This window comes from Parus major, chromosome 5 (assembly GCF_001522545.3).
Source record: "Parus major isolate Abel chromosome 5, Parus_major1.1, whole genome shotgun sequence".
Taxonomy (NCBI): domain Eukaryota; kingdom Metazoa; phylum Chordata; class Aves; order Passeriformes; family Paridae; genus Parus; species Parus major.
The window spans coordinates 12,505,169-12,526,041 of NC_031774.1; the positions used below are offsets into that span (position 1 = coordinate 12,505,169).

Sequence of the window (20,873 nt, forward strand, 5' to 3'; positions counted from 1 at the left end):
TTTCTGATACAATGAATTCCACCCAGAGTCGCCAGTATGACTTCAGTACTGGTATTGAGGTTTCTTGGGAGGATGGTGGGAAAGGATCTGAGAGAACCAGCAGAGCGCTGTTTCTGTTATCTGCCTCCTGTTTTGCTTCCATCCCAACTCTAGTCCTTAAGGAACTACACATCTCAAACAATAACACTCATAACCTATTCTACAGCAGCAAACCTGCTACAAACTGCAGAGGCAACTTAGCATCTTCTCTCTCAAGCAACTTCTGGCTGCCAAACCTGCTACAAAATTAAGACAGAACAAATAAACTAAGCAGCAGCACTTGGCTCACAAGCAAAGGGTCTATGTGAGCTGGTATTTAGCCTAGAAGACAATCTCCAAGGAAACTTTCTTTTAGTAATCTCCCCGTAAGACTGTTGGATGTTTGACTTGGAATCTGCCCGGCGTGCCTAGTGCTTCTTACTGGAACCTAGTGTTCCCTGGGCCATGAGATACCCACTACCCATCTGGCTGACCAGCTGGGAGAAGAAACAATCCTCACTGCCTCAAACACACTGATTAGACTCAGGTAAATGTGAAAATCATGAATAAAGAGGCCAAACCACTGTGGAACTATGGCATAAGAATACTATATATTGACAGGAATTTAGAAGCAAATACAGGGACGAGTCACCAAGAAAGGGTTTAGCTCAGATGAACAGAATAACCATTGAAATATACATACATCTTTGTATATACATCTAGGAAAGGATGGGAAAGAAAACTGTGTAAGACGAAAGATGGTAGTGAATGAGAAAATGAACCTTCAGTCTATTCTAGAATGAATTCTAAGACCACATTTCCCTGGAGACAGTGGATGGGTAAATCTACTGTAAAGTATTGACTGAAGTGAAACATGAAGTACCTTTGAACTTTTTACTACAGCACAGGTACTCCCAGCCAAACAGACCTACAATTCTCCAAAAAAAAAAAAAAAAACCAAAAAAAAAAAAAAAAAAAAAAAAAAAAAAAAAAAAAAAAAAAAAAAAACACAAAAAAAAGAAAAATAAAAAAAACCCTAGCCATAATTCCTTTCTGTTTCCTAATTTTTAAAGGAATTTTAAAAATTAGAAATTTCTCATACAGATAACTCTTCTGTTTTGTAGACTTAGTTAGGTTTCAGTCTTAGCTTTTATGCTAAGATTTTTTTTTTCTATTATTCTTTGCTTTCTGAAGTCAGACTTGAAAATAACACTTAGAGAAGATGGTGTATTTTTTCCTTTCACTATTCTTAATATGTCTTTCTTCCTTGATGTACACCTAACATGAACACACAGTCTCCTAATAGGCAACGACAATAATGGTGTTTTATGATTCAATTGTGTCTCTCATATGAGGCATTAAGACATCCATATTCGTTAAATAAACTCCTTAAAAGTGTAACTGAGACTGCATTACAACATTTTCAAAAGCATTTACAAGCATTCCTTTGGGATGAGGGATAGAAAAACTTCAGTTTTGGCATCTAGTACATAGCGATCACCTAATTAAGGAAAATAAATGGATAGCCCAGGCTTAAAAGAAATGATTGGCAGCACAATCATCTGTCAGACCAAACTGAAATATTTCAATCAGTAAACAGGACCATGGAAATGATTTCAAAGTGGGAAGCAAAGAAGGTAATTCAGTCACATAGCAATAATGCCTCTACATCCACGTCACTCTCAACCCATGTATACTTGAACAAAATTAAACTCTGTTCTGGGTACAAGTACAGATAATTTAATATCTCCAGAATACTTCCAGATCTACAAAGATATAAATATTCCAAAGGCACCTGGGACACATATACCTCTGGGTCCTTGTACATGAGCAGGCTGGTGCCAGGGACTTAGTATTGCTTCAATGTCTCAATTTTGCCTTTTTAGAACACAGAATTCCTACAACAATAACTGAGACTGTTTTTACTTCACACAATACAAGTCAAACTGCAGATTTCAGAATTATGACAAGATGGTGAGATTTAAAAAATAGTTCATAACTTTCAGAGAAACCTTTTCCTATTAAAGTTCTTTGCACCAAAAGAGTCTGACAAAAATTTTCTGGGACACAAGGAACTCCCATAAAGAGCAACTTTACTGAGGCTTGTTAGTAAAGCATGTGGCTGCTTTATTTTAGATGCTTCTCTCTCCATAAATGGAACTTGAGTATAATCAGAAGAGAGCAATAAAATACACTGACCTGAATTTGCTGCTGCAGTAGATTGATTTTGTGCTGCTGCTGCAGAAGTTGCTGCTGTTGTCTTGCAATCTATTAGAAATAAAATTTCCATTAAATTAAAACAGTAATATTGAAATTTCAATACTATTGACTGAAAAACATAATATTTGTTATTCTTTATTGTATTTCATTAAGCATATTATTTTTTTTTAATGGGGCATCTTTCAGAGGTAAATTTAAATGCATCATAAAAATCTACATAGTGGGTAAGAAATATGTATTTTAAGCAGTAAGATCTTAGCTCTGAAAAGCACAGAAACAGGTTTATTTGTGTGCATGTGAATAATCTCATCACTATTCAACAAAGCATTTCAGCCTGTGGTGATCTTTAACTATGATGCATTACTGTTAGCTACAATGGGAATGAAACACATGCTTAAAATTAAGTGCATTTCTGAATGGGGATGGGATTATGCAGGTGCTTAAGGTTAAACATACATTTTCCTGCTTTGCTGAACTGAAGCCTTAGCGTAGTGTTTATAGATGCTTCACTATTCAGCACGAGCTCCTAGGGTAAGCTTCTCTGACTTCCTTCACAATGAGCAGCACATTACTTCTCTTGCAAATCTCAAAAATCATCCTTGGAGCTACTTAGCAAAGCAGAGCCTTATTCTGTGTAAAAGCATTACCTGGTGCTCAGCAACTCATCCACCACACGACCCTATGAAATATGTAGATATTCTTAGCCTCATTTGGTAGATTCAGTAAGGGATCTGGAGGATAAAGGTTCACTCTATCCCTTCTCTAACACAGATGGAGAAAAGCAAATGTTCAGGGTAGGGAACACTAAGAGATTGGTGAGAATTTACTACAGATTCATCTACCTCCCTGATTTCCACAAAATCAGGATGCTAGAGCAAAAGGGAAATAGGATCCTGCCCTCAGACCTGCTCCCTGCAATGGGTGATGAAGGTAGACACAGAGAGCTCAGAGAACAACTGGACTTCTGCTTCAGAAGGGTAACTGTGCAGCAGACTGAAATGAGGACAAGATTTGTGTTTCCTGGAAATACCAGCCTCAGCATTTCTGCTACTTTCATTTCTTAAGTATAATTTCCCCTCCTATAAATATTTGTCTAGAGCAGAGGAATCACATAAAACAGCAAGAAATCGGTGACAAAGGTATTTTGGTCATTCAAATCCACTGTTTCTCTTTTGGCAAAAACCCTGTTGCTCTCCTTCCCCAACATCTTCTGAGCACACTTACTCTGTTATAAACAGAGAAAGCTAAGTAAAATGTTTTTATGATAAAAAAATGACAAGAATGTATCAAGGCTGGTTTGGAAATAAACACATAGTTTTAGTGAAAACTGTTCAGATTAACTCACAAGGAATTTGCAGTCACATATTAACAGCTTCTAATTGTGTACACATGGAGACCAAGGCTGTCATTTCTTTAATCTCTCACTGTCACATGGAAATAACTCAAAGTTTTTTCAGTTAAAATTCACTTTTGTAAGAAATCAACACAAAATTCATACATGTTTTAAGTCTTGCACATGGCCTCAAAGAGGCAAATTAAGGTCAGCATGATTCTGGGACTGGATGAAGGCAAAGGGCCACAAGAAAATGGAGTCAAGCAGCTCTCATAGATCACTACACCGATGCTTGTAACAGAGCTCAAACCCCTTTTAGGAGCCTGGTGTTCAAATACTTCTGGATGAACCTCCCAGGCAAGTCAATAAAATACAGTGAGTGAGGACTGAATGAGCAGACCCTTGTGTGTGAATGAAAAAGGCAATTCAAAGAGAGCTGGCAGTTCATGTGCCCAGGTAGCCCAGGGGCAGGTCCTAGAACCTCAGGCATCTGTTGTCACCACAGTGACCAGAAGTGGTGACTGGACTTGGTGAAACAACCGTAATGGGGACAGTGCTATATGGTGTATTTAAAACCTCTATGAGAGCTGGAGTTACCACTTTTAATGAACAACACACTAATTGTGACTCCATATTGGAAGTGCAGTGCTTGTAACTAAAGATAAGGTCTGTCAGGTTTATGTCTACATTGCCCCTGCTCTTAAAGTCTCAGCAAAGGTGAAAAAGTGATTACAGTATGCAGCTTCACAGTGAAATGATACAGAGCATGGAGCTACATTGTGGGCCATTCTCTCAGTGCTGTATCATTTTTTCACAGGTACACAGCAATCTACATCCAGTATTTTTTGGAGTTGATGATGACCTGGCTGCAGCTTAACACAGTAAACCATAGCCAAGACAAGGAGGAGGCTTTTGTTTACATGTGCAAAGGAACAGATCTGCCAGGGTTCTGACTGCTTGTGAACAGCTTTTTGTATCTGCATGTACAATGTAGCAACCATTTGAATAGGCGCTTCCTGATGAAAACAAGAAATATACCATGGACCATCTAATCTCCAAGGTTCTTCTTAGCTGGAGCAGTACTGTGATAGAAAATGTACCCAAGACCCTGCAATGCAATTACCATAGCATCGTCTTGATGTATAGGCTTGACACAGTAAAGTAGGGTACACAAGCACCATGTGGCTCAAATTCTGAATTTTATTTGCCTATCGGTTGAGCTACATGCTCGCTTCATTGAGCATGACAACCTAGTTTTAAGTGTCATTTAATTTTCATTTTGAAATATAATTACAAAGTGTTCACTGTAAGATATCACTCGTCTGCAAATGTGTCAAGATTAATTTGTGCTAGCTTATTCACAAGTGTCAATAGTTAATTACTGTGTCATCTCTAGATGGCTAAATGACATTCTAACTTCTGATTTTTTACAGTGTTCCTTTATGTTATTTTCCATTAGGGGATGAGTCCATATTCCTACATGTGGGCAAATACCCAAGCACATAAAATACCAGACGTCACAACTCATTAAAATCAACAGAGCATACATTGCTGTATATATCCTATAAAATATATTTAACTGAAAAGATAATTCTAGTAATAATGTCAGATTCCTAAAAACCACACATTAATTTGAATCTGTCTGATCTAATGCCTAGGGGACTAGTGCACGGCATCATTGTTGTTGCACTTTTGTTCGATGAGAAGAGGACAGTTAGTTGGACACCTTTGAAACAAACAAATAATCTAGGGAAAAAACCCAACAAAACAAAAAGACAAAACAAGAAAAAGCAAGCCGTTCACAACCTGAACAAGCAAATCAAACCTTACTTGTACAAGGTGTTTGAAGGTTTGAGTATGCTTAAGGGTTTTTGTTTAATTATTTTCTTGTCGAAAAGAGAAAGAGTTAAATAATGGTTATAGTCTGGCTTGTTCATAACTCTCAAAATTGCATCTCAGTGCAAGAACAATAACTGTGAAATCTATCATCCACTCCTCCCCTTTTTTTCAGGGTCCTATAATATTTCCTCTTTCTGGAAAAATGTGTAACTTTTGCAGATATTTAAGCTCTTTTAATAAAAAACATGAAACAACAGCAGGCAGAACAGAGTTTGCAATAAACATTCTGCATGAACCATTTTCACAGGTTTCTTTCTTGGAGCCTCACCTGTTCTTGCTGTTGGCGAGCAAGGTCCATTTGCTGCCGTTGTTTTTCGATTTGTGAGGCTGCCAGCTTTTTCTGCTCATCATGGGCAGCCAGGAGCTGCTCCCGTAAGCTGATCAGCTGGGTGATCATAGTAGAGAGCTGTCGCTCTTTTTCTGCCAGGCTTTCTGGTGTACCTAAACGTGGGGGAAAGATGTACTGTAAATATGAGGTAGACAATTGTTACAAAGCAGTATTTACCTCCCCAAAAAATGGCTGCATCACCACCGTGCTTTTTTCAAACAGCAGCTTAGATATATTTTCATGAACAAATCTCAAAAGAATGCAACACATAGATTTTCTGTGCTCTAAGCAGGGGAGGATGTAACAGAAATGGGAGCAGAAAAGATAGCGAATATTTCCTTTTGTCTGACGGATTTATTCTGTATGAATCCCTGTATCTTCTCCATCTAAATCTGCCCGCTGTGATAAATACATTCATAGTTTATCAGACATAATTTCACCTCAGTTTATATGTTTTCTCATTTTTTCACTCCGAGTATGTACAAATGCTAAAAAAATAATTTAAAAGATGCTGTTTGGTGGAAAAAATAATTTAAGAATTTATTGATCATTTTTTTCAAAATACCCATATATCTGGTAGGTCATTTAGGTAAATGTAAGCTTTGGTTGTGGAAAGTGTGTTAAAAATAAGCTTTACTTGTCCCCAAGAGAAATGGCTAACCTGAAAAAATAGCTTCAGAATTTCCATTTAACTTTCAAAGTTTATTCTACAGAGAGCACTTAATTAATATGAAACTACGGTACATTTATTCTTTGCACTAATGATGCTTAATGGTCTGTTTATGGGTAAAATGCATGGGTGTCATAAGTGGAGAATACAGGGTCCTTTTCCAAATCAATCTGAAAATATCCCACCTCATATAGGAACACATTACTCTGTCAGAAACAGCAATGCCTATATTTGGGGCATACAATACATTTCCTTTTGCAAGCACCTCAAACTCATAGGCCTGTAAGAGATAATATAAATACAACAAGGTAGAAGTGCAAGAATATTGAAAAATAATCTGGAAGCAGTTTAGAGCTGGAAGTGGGATAAATAAAGCAATATAATGTCGTACAATAGAACAGAAAATCAGAGAAGAAGAAAACCAAATCTGGGTCTGTAGGTCTGTAGTCTACCACGATGGCACAAAAGAGAGTATTCAGAAACTTCCTTTCCTCTGTTCACAATAGAGGACTGTGATAAATAAGTCACAGGACTTTAGAAGAGGAAGAAAATGTGTGAGCAGCAGGACCTGGGAGGGAGTGGAGAAACTGTTACAAAATTATGACTCCAGCTTCTTCCCAGGAATAAGATGGGTATCTTCTAAAGAAGAGAAGAAAGAAAGTGACAGGTTTCATAAGCAGAAGGAAAACAAAACAGGCCCTGCCAAGAAGGTGACAAAATCATGATTATCTACATTGTGGGGCCAATATGATTCCTAAAAAGAATTTCTTTTGCGAAAGCAGTTTACAGGAATACCTCTGTCTGAAACTGTTTTATATGGAAAAAAGAAACTGCATGACTTAAGTCATTCACTCTAAACTCTGAGAAACAAAGGGTACCTAATTTTCTATACATTTATTAATTGCTTTTAGCAATGCAAAGTACTGAAAAATATTCAATTTCTTATTCACTATCAAGTATCTTAGTTTTAAAAGAGTTTCCAAAAACCTGATGTTCCAAGTTTCCAAGAACCTTCTAATGTCTAATAAACATCCAATATACACACGACACAGGACTCCAGAAGAAGAAAAATGTGTAAATTCTGTTGTAGTAGAAATTTTAGAACGGGTTGTTAGTGATTTCCTTAGTCACAAGAGGCATGATGGATTCATGAAGTTGAAGCTGTACTACCCAGACCAACTCATTGCAAAATCTTAGTGTGATACAAGTGACTGAAGCAATAGAAGAGTTCTGTGCAAAAAGCTGTTACAAGACCAGAACAAAAACCAACTGAATTTTGAAAGTAAGCTTAGGCAGATGTGTGCCCAAGAAAGTGCCTGCACTAGAAGTACCACTTTGCCAGGATCCTTTAGCATGAACTGAGCTCCATGCTGACATCTGTTCTATTCTCTGCAACTTCACTATGGACCTGCCTTAACTCTCCTAAATTGTGTTATTCAATCTTGAAGATTATTCAGTATGGTTCAAAGGTTGTTTAGGTGGTTTTGAATTAATTTCCATGGGTAAAAGACTATTCTGACAGAGAAAAACTCCCTTGCCAGTTGTGAGATCAACCACTCCAACCCACCTATCTTAGAAAGCCAATGGGAAGCAACCTGCTGCCTCAAATTATACTTATTGTCCTCCACTGCTGCCTGGGAAAAAAACAGCTTGAGACTTACACATCTGTCAAGCAGCTTTGGCATCATAATACAAGCTCCTGAGCTTACAGTTGTAAAATATTTTACATACCCAAAGCAGATACTAATCTCCCACTCCATTTCCATATTATTCTGTATAGCTTGTACTTGCTTCATAACATGAGTAGAAAACCACCTCAAAGAGTGCCTGATAAGGCTACAAAATATTGCTGTTTTGTTAGGACTTCTTAGAACCATTTGATATAGTTGCCATAAATTTATAGTCTTTTTTTCTTTCCCTGATTTTCTTACAATAGCAGGCAGAAGTAACTGTTCTTATTCAGGAATCCACAGTTATTGTTTTTCTTTCCTTTTCCCTTCCCTGCGAAACACATCTGAAATAAACGACCCCATTTAAAGTATTCTGCTCTTTAATTTGTACCCTGTTATGTAATCCAGCAACAGAATCGAACTGATGACCACAAAATGTACACTGCTCCTGGAAAATCATGAGACCTCCATGAAGATGCAGGACACCTAACTGAGTACTGCTTGAGAGCAAGCATAAGATGAGAACGTTGTATGAACAGTGTGTGTGGGGGGTGGGGGGAGGTATAATTTAATTTTAGAGTGGAAAATCCCAACCATTATTTTACAGTTTAAATACCAATAAAAAACAACTTGCTTAGAATGCAGACCAGATTGAGCTGATCTGGCTGGGACAAGAGAGGTCATCAGTAGCTGTGTGCCATCATCATCTGTTTTGCATCCACTTACTGCAGTGAGCAATGAGATGCCTACACTCATTACCAGTAAATAAACTTCTGCTGCTGACTGAAAATGTCTATAAATAAAATAAAAATACAGCTATCTGTAAAATGTATTTGCCATAAAAACAGATAAAACAAAAAGCTTAGTAAAAAATGAACAGTAAATATGCCACCTTCCATAAAATATTATATTCCACAGCTCTCCCTCTGTTCTAATCCTATTCTCTTACTCCAGACAGCAGCGCATTTTTTTCCATGGGGTCTTCCTTATCCCCAAAACACATCTGTCTTGAGTTTCTCTCAGATTTGTCAGGTGGATCAGTGCTCCCCAGGGCCTGCTCCATCTGAAGTATTTTAATTTGACTAAACACCTGATTTATTTTATCTCTCCGATGAGAAAGGCAGTTTGTCTTAATAGAGCCTGTCAGCCCACAGTCCCATTCACAGCAATTTACAGGCAGCCAGGGATGCTGAAAAAGAAGAGTGCTGTGATTCTGTATTTTATCCTCCTCCAGAAAGCACCTAAAAGCAGCTATTCACTGCTACTGCATGTGGCATTTTAGAACTGAATTAGCTTTTTATTCAAGTAACTACACTTGTTGTGAATAGCTTATCTGTAAAATTGCTACATTCACTACTGATTTTATTAACCTTTGGCTCTATCACAAAATGGTCTTCAGTTAGGAAAGACCTTTAAAATTGACACATTTTTCTTAGGGGCCTTTATTTCAGTGACTACAGATATACTGAATTTGATCCATTGACTCCCTTTACCAGCAGTATTTAAAATTTTGAGTGTCGGTGGGAAGCTGATAGCATTTAAGGACTTCATTCTAAAGTGAAAATGTGTCAGTCTCATCAAAAGTTCAGAAAAAAATGAGATTATTTCTGATACTACTTTGGTATATCCCCACCTTTCTGATAAAAATCTCATCATAGTAATATTTTAATTTTTCCCTGTGTGCTTATTGTCTTAGTCTTTATTTTGAATTTCAGCACAAATTAAGATAAAATACTCAGATTGAAGAGAACTAAAACATCAAAGAGAACTTCTGACTTTTTGAAATTCTGGTCATAGGTCAACCTAACCACGAGACAGAAAATGAAAAGTAGCTATAATTCTGCTGATAAAAAGAGAAGAGTTCAACTTGTGGTCTAAAATTACATTTAGAAAGAATTCTTCTTGTGGCAAAACACTATCTTTGAAAACCAATTAGAATACTATACGATTTCTGGTACATAAAGTAACAGAAAGAGCATCATGTATCTTACACTGCATTTAATAAAAATCAAAAACCCCATGCTGCATTTTATCTTACTTGGCTTTCTTTAAGTATTGAAAAAAAAAATTAAAAACTAATATCCTGTAAGTATAGCTATACAATATAACTATAACTCCTGTATCACCACTGGTTTACCACCTTTTAACACTCCTGTTATCTTTGTTACTTCTCCAAATACCAATCAATGCAAAACCAGCATAACAACTTATTCAGTCTGTATACGAATGTCGCTGCATGTAAGCAAACACTGGAGGCTTCTCAGTGTTAAATTTCTTACTGTCCTTGTGGCAATCTGGCCTGAGGTAGAGGCAAAGTAATATCTGCTGGTAAGGGGAAAAAAAAGAAACAGGCATAAGAAAAAATAGACTTTCTAGGCTTACATAGCGTAATTTAAAGTGATCTCTCTGACACTCAGGAACACTAGATAAAACCACATATTCTATCAAGTGAGTAAAAGACAAAATATTTGAGTCATAAACGAACCCAAAATTTTATAGGCTTGATCCACAGCTTGTTTAAGTAGGGTTCTTAGCTGTGACGCAAAATTACTGTGGGTTCTTGAATGTGTCTTAGTGCCCCAACATGTACACAAAGTAAAACACCACCTATCAGAGGTTTTTATGCCTGGTTACTTAATGTTTCTGAAGTGCTTTGATATCTTTGTGTGGAGTCTCTACACAGCTGCAAAGCATTATTGGTTCTCTTGAATCCTATGATTAGTGTAAAAGATGACAAATATCATCCTTGTTTATGCACTGCATCTAAAGTAACTTTTACTCCATATGCTTCCAGGAAATACAAATGAATAAATCACAAATGATTACGCCTGTTACATTTCTAGAACAAACACATAGTGTGACTTTTATGAAATCAGGAGGCAGTAATGCAAGAAAGAAGTGTGGACTTTGCCAGAAACTAAGTAGGGCTTTAAATCACATAACTGCAGCCCTGAAGTATCATCAACCAAAACAGTTCAGCCAACAATCAAAAATTATTTTAAGTCAAGTTAAGCAATTTCAGCTTATTTTTTCCTTAAAAAAAAAAAAAAACCAAAAAAAAAAACAAACCAAAAAAACCCCAAGCCTTTGTGACTCAATCCCTCTGTTAGATTGGAGGGGATTTTATTATTTTATGGACATTGTTTGAAAAGAAAGCAAAAACACAATACTAGACATAAAAGAAAGTGTATTTGATCTTAGCTTCCCAGAGATAACCTGGTTCAACCATTCTGTCTTACACTGCAGTCTGCAGCACACATCAGATGGGCTGTGATGTTTCCACTTCACAGGCTCTGTCCAGCATTTAGCATTTACCCTTTTTTGATTGGGTCACCTACTAAATGCCACAAAATAGGGCAGCAAAAGTCAACAAAAATAAACAGGAAAAACAGAAGAAAGTAACAATCTAATGGAAGGGCTTCAGAGATAAAAGTCACTTTGTGAGGGCTGCCTGGCTAGGGAGCCCCCTTGCCATTGCATCTAATTTGAGTTCTAACTCCAGCAGCAGTTTAAAAAGCTTCCACTCTAAAGGGCCCCAAGTGTATCATAAAGATAAAGCATTTCAGTAGAAAACAGCCACAAAGACCTCTATTATCTTATCAGTCTTTGGTTACAACAGCTGAACCAATATGACTAAGTTCTGAATGACTTTTTTTTCCCCCCTTCTTTTTATAACACTAGAATACTGGAATTTCTTTATTTCATGATCAGTTAGCAATTGTTGTTGTTCCCATATGCTACTGTCCCATTCTTAGTCAATAAAAAGTTTTATAAATGCTCCCATTGTGCTTTGTAGCATCCCAATGCAGAAAGCAGCACAGCAAACATGTCCAGCATGCAAAACACACTGGATAGCTTCTCTTGGGAAGGTGTAAGGTCCCTCCCCTCCCTTATGCCTCAAAATGCTTCTGCATTTTCAGCTTTGGGAAAGGAAATTTTATTACCATATGTCCACAGACAGTAACGGGCATTAATATTAAGAATTACTGAAAATATTCTGTAGAGAAAAAGATGTCAGATTTTGAAAAACAAAAAAGAATTTAAATTTGTTATTCTTCTTAAGAAGGATGAAAATGCTTTACTGATAATCCACAAATTTTCTCTTAATTCCATATGCACTAAAACTCACACATTGCAGGAATTTCTAAGATGGGAGAAATTTGAGACTCATATGATTTGCAAAACAGCAGATTTTTAAAACAATCCTATACTTATCATGGTCCTGTCTTTCTTATATTAACCAAAAAATTGCCAAATAGCTGAGTGAATATCAGCAAGGCCATGCTGACCCTTCATTTTCACATGTCACTGTGTCCACAGACAGGTAAGGGCAGGGCCAGGGAGCCTCCATCCCCCCAACCACCTCTCTCAGCCCACAGCCAACACTGGGGTCCTGCAACCATTGCCCTTGAGATTGTCTCATCCCAAGGCTTTTATCCAGTTCACATACCCAGATCTCTGCCTGACACTGAGCTGGGCAGAGGTGCCCTTACAGGCACCTCTGAGTATGCAGGTTCAACTGAGCCCTATGCAACCACCTGAAGTGTCCAGCTCTGTGGTTTTTTCCCTTCTCAAAAGAATTTGATGGATTTATTCCTTTTTCAAATGTCACAAATCACAGAATCATTTATCCTGCATCAAAAACAAGTCACAGGATTGCCTATAGTAATCCAGCTGAATATTTCCCCAAAGATTTGCCATCACTTGTGGCAGGCTTACACAGTATGTCCAGCAAATGATTGTACCTTAGCTTTGCTCCCCCAAATAACTTTTTTTTTCCTCACATGTTCACTGGACTTTTTGCTCTTACCTGGTTTTTTAGCAATTCTCAAGTGTTTCCTGTGCAATATCTTACATTTAGAGATTTTCTTCTTTGACTGCTTTTCCCAACAGTTCCAATCAAAGTAAACCAATACATTCAAAATTAAAATACTGCAGTGACTGGACCAACAGGAACTGCTCCCAAGTTTTTCTCAAACAGCTCCACAGCTATCAAAGCAAGGTGCTAGGCAACTACTTAGGCTAAGGTCCTGCTCAGCTCATGAAGCAGCACAATGAAACTTTGCACCATTTTTAGCAATGTGGTGAATCTACAGTTGAAATGTTGAAATGTAATCCACATCAGGAATGCAGGAAAGAATGTGATGTTAGCCAGACCTTCTATCTCCCCCTCCTCCAAACCAGTGCCCAGCAAAAAGCAGAATTCCAACAAATCTCTTGGACTCCTTACTTCCTTTCACACATGTGAAAAGAACAACTCTGTCTGACATTAGTTTTAGATGACTTTAAATATATTTGGAAATTTTTCTAGTATCTCACAGATACAATGAAATTTTTCTATTGTCTTTATTTTTAAAAATAAATAAAACCCACTTTAGCTTATTTCTTAAAATTTCTCTCAAATCCAGAAGAACTTGTAAATTTACACTCTAAATGATGTTGAAAGTACACACTAAGTGTTAATTCATACATGTGCACATGGAGGGAAGATAATGATTTTTTAAAATAAATTATTTGTAGGGTTTTTCAGCAGCAAGTAGAGATTTGGCTTTAAATGGTTTAGTGCTTTCAGTAGGTTTAGAAAATCTTCATATATACTCAATATGAGCTGTTCAGAGTCTATATAGGAAAACATGATATTGCTGGATATAAACAGAGAAATGCATATTATACATTTCAACTAAAAACTCATAGCCAACCTGTTCCTGTTGAATTAGAATATAATGATATAGCAGAAGCTGCAGGCTGTAAGTTATCTGAACAGTGATACAAACTCTAAAATATGAGATAAAGAGAAAAATTGCTAATTTTGTTTTGTTCACTGAGTAGACTGTAGCCCAAGGCATAGCACATCAAAATAAAATTAACATGGTGGTGTTATATAGAGAGAAAAATTCACACTACTAATATTATTATTGATGCTAATACTTGATTCCAATGCCTTTAAAGTAAAAAATAAAATAAAGTAAAATATAAATGGAAGTAAAGATGGTTCATCATTTAAGGCATTCACTCAGGACTTGAGAGTTGAAAAACTATCCTGACCTTCATTTTTAGATTTTCCCATTTAAATACAGATGACAGTACTTCCCTAGATCATGGAGGGGGAAAGGGAGAAGGAGGTTATAGCAACAGTAAAGATTACAAACTGTATTTGTGGGCTACATAACAGGCATGAATAGTAGATCAGGGGAAAAAAAAAAGATAAAAGGTATTGAAAGTGAAATGACAAAAATGCCCAACAAACAAACAAAATCTAATCATCATTTACTTATACACCAGCTACTCTTCTGTAGAAGAATCCACGCTGAGATATCAGGAACTGTGCTAATAAGAATAGCAAAAATACTTAAAAGTCGCAGTAGGAATAAACTTTGAGCATCAGAACCATCTCTGTGCAGACATCCCACGTGCATGATGTTTACCAGCTTCTCTTGTGGACATTAATATCGTAAGTGAAAAACTCATAAGGTTGGTTTTGTTTTCCCTATCAGAACACACATTAAGCACAAGCAAAAATAGCAGATCAAAATAATGTCTTTCTCAAGAAGATGAGTCATAAACATGGCTTAAAATTTAAACCCTTTACTTTTCTCATTTCCAAGAGATGTGAAACTAACTTCAACACAAATGTGCTACATGGATTTAAGTTAGCATGTAGCAAAACAGGGGAAATCTCATAGAGAAGTGAAGATATCCAAAGCTTTTCCTTCTGATATTGGGCCACAAATATTAAATATCAGAAAAATCAAGTCCCACAGTAATGATGTTGTTCACAATGCTTGTTGCTTCCTCATTACACTGGAATTATCTACTCAGCAAGTCTAATTCTCTCTTGTAGATTATCTACACATACATGTAGATCAAAACCTTCAACAGAATCACCCTGTATTTACAATGGCATGAGAGCTGATCCCCATGTTCCCATAAATGCTAGGTGAAGCCAGTTGTTCACCTTCCCTATTATTTTATCTCTGAACCTGGCCCAAAACACAGGGAGACTTTCATCAGCTTTGGCTGGATTTTGTAATTATTGAAGGACCAATAGGAGACTTGTCAAATAGAAGTCAAAAAACTCACTATATTAGGCATGTAGAAACATTATTAAAATCCCAGGTTTAGGTCTGAGACTGCCTTTTCCGGACAGCATCATTTGGCATAGAAAAACTGTATAGTACACATTAGGCATTTTTAATGCACTTTCTTACTAAACTCTCTCCATGAGCTGTTTATAGTGTAATGTGAAACTAGAGGTGTAAAACTGAGAAAGAAGTGCTTACACAGAGAAATATTGCCCAACCAGTTTCTGAAGAATTCCAATACAATGGCATTTTTTCCTAAACATTATTTTGTTTTCTTAATAATTTTTCAGTTTTTCTCTTCTGATTCCTAACATTTGCTGAATGAAGTTCTACTGCACTAGTAGTCTCACTGTATCCTAATTCAATTAAGCAATGTTTTAGATGTTTGAATTCAATAGAAAGTCCCTCAATTAATTTCCAGAAGAGAAGAAAAAAGATTTTATTTCTAATATTTGCAGCTATGCTTTGACAGGAAGGATTGAATACAGGACTGCTAACCCATCTCTAATATTCATATAAAATACTGCAATAAAATGTGTGGTAATCTTTATAACAGCCCCTTTTTGAAGTGAAATGAGATTTTCTTGATTTTCTTTTGCTTACATACAGTCATAGGTAGAGTATTCTTTGGAATTACAGTGTTGAGAGTCTCAATTGATGACAGTCTGGAATTTTGAAATTGCTCCATTTCTTTGATTGTTCTTTCCTAACAACACACAGCTGGATATAAGTAATTTTGTTTCCATATTCAATTTAAGCTTTAACAAGTGATTTCTGGGTGTTATTAATCTTATTTTTTCATTTTTTAAACATTATAATATTTCAAAATCGATACAAATTTTCATTCTTATAAAACTAGTATTTCTTCCCATGCAAGTGCAAAACTGCATTTATTTAGAAGGAAAAGCTCTCCAATTAAAACTTGTGTCTTCAATCACAGAGATAAAGTTAATATCTGTGCTGTCTAATCTTATTCTGGAAAGAGAATTGTATATGTACATGCATAAAAGTGGCTGGAAGGAAGCTGAGTTTAGAGGAAGTTTGCTTAATGTCTCATTTGATGAGTATAGTTCATATGAATTAGATTACATTAATTTCCGTACCTAACAGGAGCTAGTTACTTGTGAATTTTGTAGCGGGTTATTTGGCTTTCATTAAAAAAGGTTTGTGATGTAAAAAAAGCTTTTGTTTGGGTTTTTCAGTCTTCTCTGTTGTCTAAACTATGGATTAAAAATGAAAGGCAAAAAAGAATGATATGTTTTAATTAAGTTTTCAATTTTAAAGGGCAAGCTACAGAAAAGGAGGGCTTAAATTTTTTTCTGCTCTTTGCCACAGTATTTGCAGAAATAATGAGATTCTTCTCTTTAAATAATGAGGATTACTTTACTCTTTAATGCCTACAAATACATCCATAGGGTGATGGGAAGAAAAGGGGACAGTTGAACTTCATGCAGCTTTTGTGTGTAATATAGTAATTCTGCAGTTGGACACATGTAAATCAGGTGAAAAAAAACCACATCTCATTGTCTCTTCCTGTGGGACTAATCCAGTTTTAAGAAGCACAATGCAGTGAAACTGACCCACCTGTGTGGCAGGAAGGGCTATGAGAACAAGGATAACATTTAGTAATTTTCTCTGTGGGTGCAAGAATGGTAGAAACCTTTTCCATAGGTGCCACCGCAGCTTTTCTATTAAAGGGCTAATTGATTTACATAGGATTCAATTATTTGGGCTCATTTGCCTTAAAGCTAACACTGAGGATAACACACCAGAGCACTCCAGGAACCTTGCCTCTTTTCCTATACTAAAAATTGTAACCCAAATTCATTTCTTCTGCTGCATCCAGAATGCACAAATATACACAGGAGAGGAGATGTACCCCTGTGAAGTGTACTCTGACTTCTGATGTCTTGCAGTTACTTTTTTATATCTTTTTAAATAAGTTACTTCCATGAGTTTTTAGTTAGTAATTATTAGCTACACAACTCAGAGATGTCTAAATATAAATATGAGTATTAGCACTGCAAGATTTATATACTTTAAATATAAATTTTAATTTTGATCTTAATTACATGTTCATCTTTCATGTCTTACAAATACAAACAAGTATATCAATGAAAAACTTATATTTGCCTCTGAAGATTTTTATTGCCTCTGGTGATAAGTAATGAAGAAGCAAAGTTTGTTGCAAAACAAGGACATTAGCATAGCCTGTCTATCATAGAAGCTCTAAAGAAGAAACTTCCTACCTCATCTGAGAAGAGACAATTTAGTCAAAAGCCTTTGATATGTATGGAAAAGCAACAACATTTTATACATTTAGAATGTGCCCAGAGAAGTGAGTTGAAGGATTTACACTCATTTCAATGAGCTTTGAAAAAGGTCTATTGATACGTTCATTAATAATGGCATTAGGTGGCAGCTTTAGGCTTATAAATCTGATTATTTAAAATTTAGTTCATATTCAAAGAATTATAAATTGGAAGTGCTACTTATCTGCTGCGCACAACCTAACAATCTGTAAAACCAATTCAGCAGAGCATATTAATTCTGCTTATTTAATTAATAATTAATTAAATAAGAATTATCACAAGTCTTTTGAAATAACCACATCACTGAATGGATATGAGAAACAAAAAACAAACAAATAAACTATGCTCTTGTTCCCTGAAAATTTATTTTATAAATAAATAATTAAATTAAAATAATGTAATCCAGACCAAATTAGAGTTCTATGACCAGCTTTTTGTGCTTCTGTAAATACACTACAAAATTATCAGACAAGTTTTCTAACTAGAAAAAAACCTTCTAAATCACATCAACCAGAGTACAAAGGGGGTGGCCTACATTTGCAGACTGAAGTTGCACAAATATTCCAAGAGTGTTCTGGAATAATTACATTCTAACCACAAGCATGAGTGTTTAGCCAGATGGTTCTCAGAAGCAACTAAAAGTGCAGCCAGAACTTTTCTTAATTCAATTTATTTGTATACCTAGTTGATCACAAATCAAAACATTTAACACAGCTCTTTGCTACAGGGTCTTTGGTAATTAAGTTCTTCACAGCCCCAACCCAGAGTGATATCATGGAGGTTTTTTTTGTGCTTTCATAGGTATTATACTGCTGAAACAGAATCTCTCAGAAAGAAAACATAAACATTGTCTACTCAAAAGTCTTAATATAATCCAATATTCAAAGGCATTAATTTAGCAAAACTTTAAGCACAGTGTTACAATGATTCACAATTAATCTTGCAGCATTGGGAATATGTAGGAAACATACCAAGAGGTTTTGAATTCCACTATAACAGCATTCTAATTCAATATATTATAAATAGACCCAGGACATATTAAAGAAATCAGGATCCTCTAATTGTTTCTCTCTCCTTAAGACAACTTAATACTGTCCAGGTTGCATTTTCATTATTTTATTTATACAGCAACAACAGTTTCAACATTATTTTCCTTCCTAACAAGACACTCAAACAAAAAACTCAAAGAAGAAGCAGAAGCAGGGAAAACAAATTTTCAAAACCAATTGAGACTAATTTAGGCGTCTCTGGGACAGTTTTAAGAGATTTAGGCCTCTTACTATTGCAAATATCCCTATGGTCATGTTTTCAAAAACACTTGAAGCATCTAAGACCCATTGACTCAGAAAAATGAGATAAATGTGTCTGAATCACATAATATTACCTTTAAAGTTTTCAGTTAGTTTGATCCTGATGTGGATCTTCCCACAGTTGACACTACGGCCATAGAATGTCTTTCTAAACAATGCTGCTGGCTCAAAGGTTTGTATAGGTTCAATGGCAGAGTGGATAGGTATTTGAAAGAGGGAAGAGGAATCTATTTGACTAATTCAAAATGCACAAACCCCACCAGGATCTGGAATCCCTGAAATTAGTCAGAGGTAGAGATAATACTTGTGCAAAAGTATAGTTTTTCCCTGTTCTTCCTCATTCCTGTATCTGCATTTATGATTACCTCTGAAACCAAATGGGTGTTTTGCTGTTTATTCCCCTTTATGCCAAAGATATCTTTTCTAATTTTTTGAGTTCTTTTGTAGCAACTTTGGCCTTTCAAATACAGTACTAGATGACTTTTTTATTAAGATTTATTTTCCCCTCATGGAAATTCATACCTATGGGTTGGCCAACTGTCTTTCCTTAACATAAAAGTAGTTTCATTTACTCTTCTGTTGTGCAACACCAACTAGTGGACATGAGAACCTGGATCTGTGTGATGGTCTGTACACCCTGGGCTTAGGGCTGACAGGTTAAACCTAAGGTTGCTCACTTTGAGTTTCACGTAGGTAATAAACTTAGCACAAAATACTTTTCAACCACATACTTACAGTAGCTTCCAAAGCATAACCATCAATATATTTTGCTATTTCAGTGTATTAAAGTAAAGAGAAATATAAATAGAAATATTGTTGAAGGACTGCTGGAGGATTTGGGATATTTCGATATCACTTTCGAGAACTCAGTAGCCCTTCGGAAGCTTCCAAGTGGCATGGACTGCATTCACTTAAAAATTTTCAATTTCCTTCTTGGAGCACTAGCTCCATATGCCATAGCAAAGATAAGGTTTTTCTGCTCTAGAGGTCTTTAAATGCCCCACATTTAAGGGACATCAGCACCTGAAGTAAAGTGAAGCCTACAGCTTCAGCTCTATCATAGACTCAACATATATAGACAGAACTCTGCATAAGGCAACCAGCTTGCATAAGAGGATGAATGAATACAAGAGAATACATTAAAATGCATTTATAAGACAACAGTCTCACACAGTCCCTCACATTTCTTTCCCTATGCAGAAAAAAAGTCAAGAACTCATTATTGCTTTAGTTATTTAGTTTAGGAAGGAGAAACCTTCAGTTGCTTAACCACCTTGACAACTCTGTACCTGCTATGACATAGCTAACTCTGACAAATAATATAGCACTACTAAGCCTCTAAAAGCCTGAATAGGTACAGATGGCAAAAGCACTACCTAGTTTACCAACTAAACTTCTAATTCTCACACATCTTTTAACCATTTCCTATCTTCTAGCTGTCAATCAAGAACATTAAACAAATATCACATATCTTGAATTCTTGAACTGCAGAAAATTAACTCTTTCAAAACTGAGTCTGTGAATGTTATCATTTTGAACAGAAGCTTCAGCCTTGGAAGTGGTGATGTCAGCTGGTCTGTATGATCTGACTTTGATAAGTGAGGAGCAGTGTTTTCCTTTAACAGATCACAGAAAAATGGAATATTTTGGGTTGGAAGGGACCTCAGACATCACCACATTCCCCTCTCATCACCCAGAACCCCTCGGCCATGGGCAGGGACAACTTCCACTAGACCAGGTTGCTCGGGGCTCCATCCAGTTGTGCTGTAAGCATTGGAGCCTTTTGGGAGGAACGATTTTGTCCTTTGTGAAGACTATTTTATTAAAACAAATATAAAAATATTAATTTTCAATACACCAATCTTCCATTTTCCAAACTTGAACTTTATATTAATTTCTATGTGTTCAATGTATTTAAGTATTTTACATGGACATCATAATGTGAATTTTTTTACAGCAGATTCAGCTGATGAGCGATTAACAGCTGTATTCTGTCATGGGTTATTTGCTACTGATCACCGTAGCCCTTTT

General features: G+C 36.1%; 1 protein-coding gene across 18 annotated transcripts in view; it reads right to left on the reverse strand.

Moving 5' to 3' along the window:
* The window catches only part of SOX6 (SRY-box transcription factor 6), a 368,642-nt gene that overhangs the window by 141,457 nt on the left and 206,312 nt on the right, over positions 1 to 20,873 (reverse strand). For all 18 annotated transcript variants that reach the window (XM_015629858.2, XM_015629859.2, XM_033515151.1 and 15 more), the window contains 2 exons: positions 5,739 to 5,911; positions 2,218 to 2,286 (listed from right to left, as the gene is read on the reverse strand). In XM_015629858.2, coding sequence (XP_015485344.1) covers positions 2,218 to 2,286; positions 5,739 to 5,911 — 242 coding nt within the window. The remainder of the gene's footprint in view (positions 1 to 2,217; positions 2,287 to 5,738; positions 5,912 to 20,873) is intronic.